This window comes from Notolabrus celidotus, chromosome 9 (assembly GCF_009762535.1).
Source record: "Notolabrus celidotus isolate fNotCel1 chromosome 9, fNotCel1.pri, whole genome shotgun sequence".
Classification (NCBI taxonomy): Eukaryota; Metazoa; Chordata; class Actinopteri; order Labriformes; family Labridae; genus Notolabrus; species Notolabrus celidotus.
Window position 1 is genome coordinate 19,084,086 of NC_048280.1, and position 5,135 is coordinate 19,089,220.

The 5,135-nt window shown below is 40.7% G+C and overlaps 1 protein-coding gene across 1 annotated transcript; it reads right to left on the reverse strand.

Moving 5' to 3' along the window:
- Positions 1-209: 209 nt before the first annotated feature.
- LOC117819385 (eukaryotic translation initiation factor 4E-binding protein 1-like) lies at positions 210-4,830 on the reverse strand. The gene is made up of 4 exons (XM_034692703.1): positions 4,669-4,830; positions 4,396-4,565; positions 1,935-2,123; positions 210-972 (listed from the first exon to the last, which is right to left on the reverse strand). Exons 2-4 carry the CDS (start codon positions 4,529-4,531, stop codon positions 941-943), a joined length of 357 nt encoding a protein of 118 aa, XP_034548594.1. The 5' UTR covers positions 4,532-4,565; positions 4,669-4,830; the 3' UTR covers positions 210-940.
- Between the last annotated feature and the right edge of the window lie 305 nt (positions 4,831-5,135).

The following is a 5,135-nucleotide window of genomic DNA, read 5'->3' on the forward strand; positions in this document are numbered from 1 at the left end:
TGATACGACTTGAATCAGGGGAGCACAGGAAGTGTTGAATAGATGTTCAGCATCATGGAAATGATTGAGACATTTAATATCACAATGTATTTTTTTTGTCAAGGATAAATGTGTATTCAAAACTGCAGAACATGGAGACATTTGCTGTTTAGTTTTTTTTTTGAAAAACGATCTTCAGACATGAATCAATCAAAGACACGACAAAAGAGTTGATTGCTTTCATTTTGTTTGCTTTATTGTTTTGTCATCCTACAAATTGTGTGAAACCTCATCATCAGGTTACATCAAAAAAGATGTTTTACTTTCTCTGCATGACACTTCAGGTGAAGAACTTGTTTTATAAAAGCACATTTGACAAATTACAGACAATCTTGGAAATTTCAAGGCAGTATCTGAATAGAGTTGTCAGGAAATGCGTGGAAATAAAGCCACATCAGGTCACACACACACACACACACACACACACACACACACACACACACACACACACACACACACACACACACACACACACACACACACACACACACACACACACACACACACACACACACACACACACACACACGGAATGGTCATAAATTCTGCAGATTTCAAATACAGTTTCTCCCATTTCATTAGACACCATTACTCTCAGTTCTCAGGGATTGGGCTCAGTTGCTGAATTTTTTTCTAATTGTCGATTTTAAACTTTCAGCCACTACAGGAAGGCACACTTAGTAACACATAAATCAAGTTTAGGCTTTTAGGCAGACAAACAAAAGGTTCTTTAAAGATTTGTTCTGGGCAAAACAAACAAACAAACAATATCGATACAGACACACAGAGCAGACCTCCGTCCTTGCGGAGTGGATGATGGGAAAAGAGACGGTGCCCCTGTGCCTCTCTTAACAGCATCTTGTCGGGAAATCTGATGTATGATTACTTGTACCAGGAGCATCTAGATGTCCATTTCGAACTGTGCATCCTCACCTGAGAAGGAAAACAAATATTTCATTTCTTAACATCAACCCTTTCACAACATATTTTACACTATTTTTGTTTTAAAACTCCTCAGGGACTTTTGGCTTGTGTCAATTTTTACACCCCCTGTGAACCCCATGGATCTCTTTGCTCAATTTGTTGTGCACCAATAGCTCAGTGGCACGCCCTTATCGTCAGCCTATAAACTTTCTGCTGTCTTTTTAAATGTGTCTCTCTCTCCTGCTAGTTCCTTCTTACATTTATGGTACGCACCCCTCCACCTCCCCATCTCCACCTGGTCTCTGCAAGTCTTCAATTCCTAGGATTCATCAACCACCACCACCAGTGTCTGGACTCTAGGGGGATTTCTTTTGCTGCCAAATTCACGCATTCTACGCTCACAACATTATCCCCATAGAGTCATAGAGTTCATAAGTGTTACAAGTCCTTACGCCAAAGATTTCTGTCGTTTCATTATTCATTCAGTTGTAATAAATAACCTTTAATATTCAAATTGTGTCTCTCCTGATTTAAATGAATATGGGTTTTCAATAACTCAAACCGTAAATGCCCAGTCCACCAGACGCAGCTATGAACCGCTGATCATATCTTTCACTGTCTTCTGCTATTCAAAAAGATATAATGTTATGCTTCTGATGGCTGTTAACCCTAGGTTAACTAATCTAATTAGTGCTTTCAGTGCTGATAAAAAGTATACAATGGCAGATTAGTGATGCAAGTGTTCAGAAAGCTGCAATTCAACTTACAGAAACTACTTTAAGAATGACATATTTGTGAAATTAGTGTGCTAATGTTGACTGCAACTTCTGAGACAATTCATAGGGATTTAGAAAAGAAGGATACATCACCTCAACCTAACTGTTATACAAGGTTTAGGTTCTGCATGGATTAACATTTGAATCTGGGACTGAAATCCTCAACCAAAGTGTTTGTCTAAGGTGTGAGCATACCAGTGATGCTGCCATCAGGCCCAGGGATGTTGTTGTTCAGTAGTTCTCCACGATGGGCCTTGTTGCAGGCATCTTTGGAAGGAGGACTGGTCACACCAGGAATGTTGGGCAGACCTTGAGGGGGAGTTCGGGCCACCGGGGAGCTGCGTTTCTCCAGCAGGAACCTCCGGTCGTAGATGATCCTGGTACCTTGTGAGTGAGGAGGCAGAAAGAGAGATGGATGAACACAGACTGTCAAGCTCTACCATCAGAGGGTTAGCCATCATTGCACATATGCATGCAAATGTGCATATGTGAGGCCCTCCATAGATGAGGCTCTACGCACTGCACAGGGTGTTTAGGGAGGGGCAGCAATGCTGCAGAATAATGGTGTAAATTTTAAATGGATGCTCTACACAAGTTTTTGCAAGAAGCTGCGTACTCATCTGGCAAGTGTCTGCTTTATGATAAACATCCCCAAGGTAGGTTAATGCAATGGGGTTAAAAATGCACTTTACAGATAAGACTGGTTTGTGTTTGTCTGCAATCAGATAATTTTTGTGTGCTGTCTGTTTGCTCTGCTCCTCTTCCACCACCTGCTTTGACTGACACACACAATGGACTAAATAATCAGACGCGCCCTAAGAGAGAAACAGAAAGAGGAGAGGCATGCTGGTATGTTTGGTGTATGAAGAGAGGAGAAGTGTGTCTGTGTGGGGTCATGGTAAGCAGTAATCAATGGTCAACTACCTTCTTGATTTCTTATCTATTTCAGGTTAAATTTTGTTTGTTGAAGGAAGCAAGGGTCTTGCTGCTGCTTCCTATTTCAGATTTATTTTTATATGGAAAACTTTTAGTTGTGTTGTGTTGATACACAGTGCATGCTAGATTAATGAAAATATGATTAAAAAGAGGGGTTGGCTGTTAAATTTTGAACAGACAAATTATGAACATATACACAATAGGGAAAAAGACCCCTCTTTTATGTATAGAATAGACTTTGAAATACTGCTGATGGTTTATAAAGCACTGAATGGTTTTGCCCAAAATACATTGCTGATCTGCTGCTACTGTATGAACCATCTCGACCTCTGAGGTCATCAGATACTGGTCTGCTTTCAGTCCCGAGAGTCAGAACGAAACATGGTGAAGCAGCGTTTAGTTATTATGCACCACATATCTGGAACACACTCCCTGAAAGCTGTAGGTCCACTCCAACTCTCACCTCTTTTAAATCAAAGACTAAAAGACTTTTTTATTTGCTACTGCCTTCCTATCTTAGGTCATTTTAACTCACTTTAAATGCAAATTGGAAATTTACTTTTAATATATTCAAATTATCCTTTTCTTTTCTGTTTTATTATATTTGTCATTTTAATTGTGTTCTTTTATGCTTGTCTGAATGTTTCCAATGCTTTTAATATTTTAAAGCACATTGAGTTGCTCTCATGTATGAAATGTGCTATACAAATAAAGTTGCCTTGCCTTGCCTATAAACAAAACAGATTCAAATTTAAACACTTCAGTCGGAACAGAACTGTTTACTATTTGAGTGGAATACATCCCAAATTAAAATGAAAAATCTAAATTGTAAAGGGTGTTATTCGGTTTGTACATCAGTTGTTTGTTTTCGGTTTCACCTTAGTATAAACTAGGCTAACGAGTCTAAAAAAAAACAAAACAAGAACTTGTTAGCTCTGGAAATATCCAATCACTGAGGCGTCACTGATTGAACCAGTCCAGTTGCCTTACGGATCAAGTTTTGGATTACCATGACCTGGATGACTGAGAACCTTCACAGACATCCAATCACTGACTGAGGCGTCGGTGACGTATAACCACCAGGAGCGTCATACCTGCCACGAAGGACAGTAGATGTCGCTGACATCCACATATCAGCTGATTAAACCTGCAGCACGTGTATGCAGACCCAAAGACTGCAGAATCAGGGCCGCAATTATAAGACACTTGTTGTTTGCAAAGGCCCCACCTCGTGCAATGAATCGCCAAGGAGCGCATTTTTAGTGTCTAACTCATAGACTGTATTGTGACTTCAACTTTTACAGCAGGAGGGTCATAGAGTCGCGGTCTCAGATGTTTGGTCCTGAAACTGCAGCCTCCATTTCTGCAGACACATATTGACTTAACTCAAAATAATAAACCAGAAACGGGAAACGAAATAATGACAACGCAGAGGTGTGAGTATTATCCATCCTCTTCGGTCACATAAGGTTCATTACACCTGAGATAGAAGTTATTTTCAGCTCATATAGGTAGGCTACTTCTACCAAGCGTTAGCAGTTAGCTCCACAGTGTTGGCAGCTGGCTGTGAGCAGAGGCGATTGACCTCATGGAGTTCACCTGAGTGCTGCACTGACAACTCAGCTGTTTAAGAGCCAGCACTATGTTCCTCCTGTGACGACAATGTATGGCATATCTCTTCAGCATACACGTTTAAATAAAGAGTAATAAGAGTTCGTACCGCCCGGGGTGGTGCTGAACAGAGTGCCTCCGGGAGTCGTGGAGTAGTCATGGGGCATGTTGGCTGCATCGTTTACGGTCACCCTCCTGGTCGACGGGATGGCCTTGGCAGTGGTCTTCTGGCACTCAGTGGACATCTTCTCTCAAATTGTATAAACTACAGCTAGCTAACTATATAACATGACACAGACAAAGCCACAAGGTGCGTCTTTCAGATATTGCTTATGCTCCACTGAAGAGCTATTTTTTTTTGATAAGTCAAAATAAATCCTACCTCTTTTTCAAAAGTGCAAATGTTAGAAGGTAATATCCAAAGTGGTCACATCACACACACATTCACACAGTGTCCAGGTTCTTTGTTAAAAGGACCTGAGCACACGTCCCTCCGCTTCCACTCACTCTTCATGCACACAAAACAACACAGGCAAGCAGCATATAGGCTGCCTTCAGCAGAACATACTGCCAAGCTAAACTTTTACTGCCCCCTGCTGGATCACAATGCCTGGGCCATTGCTGTAACAGAGATCAACACTTCATGTGTATACATGTACCACAATGCTTCCCTTCAAAGGCATATTTAAAAACTCATGTTCATAAAGACATTGAATGTCAGAAAAATAGAAATGAGGTTTAACTTATAAAAACTAATTTCAAGATTTACCTAAAGGCCAGTGGACTTTTTTAATGTGTAGACTCTGGTCTGAGAGCCTTCTTAATTCTACAGATCAGAGGTGAAACATC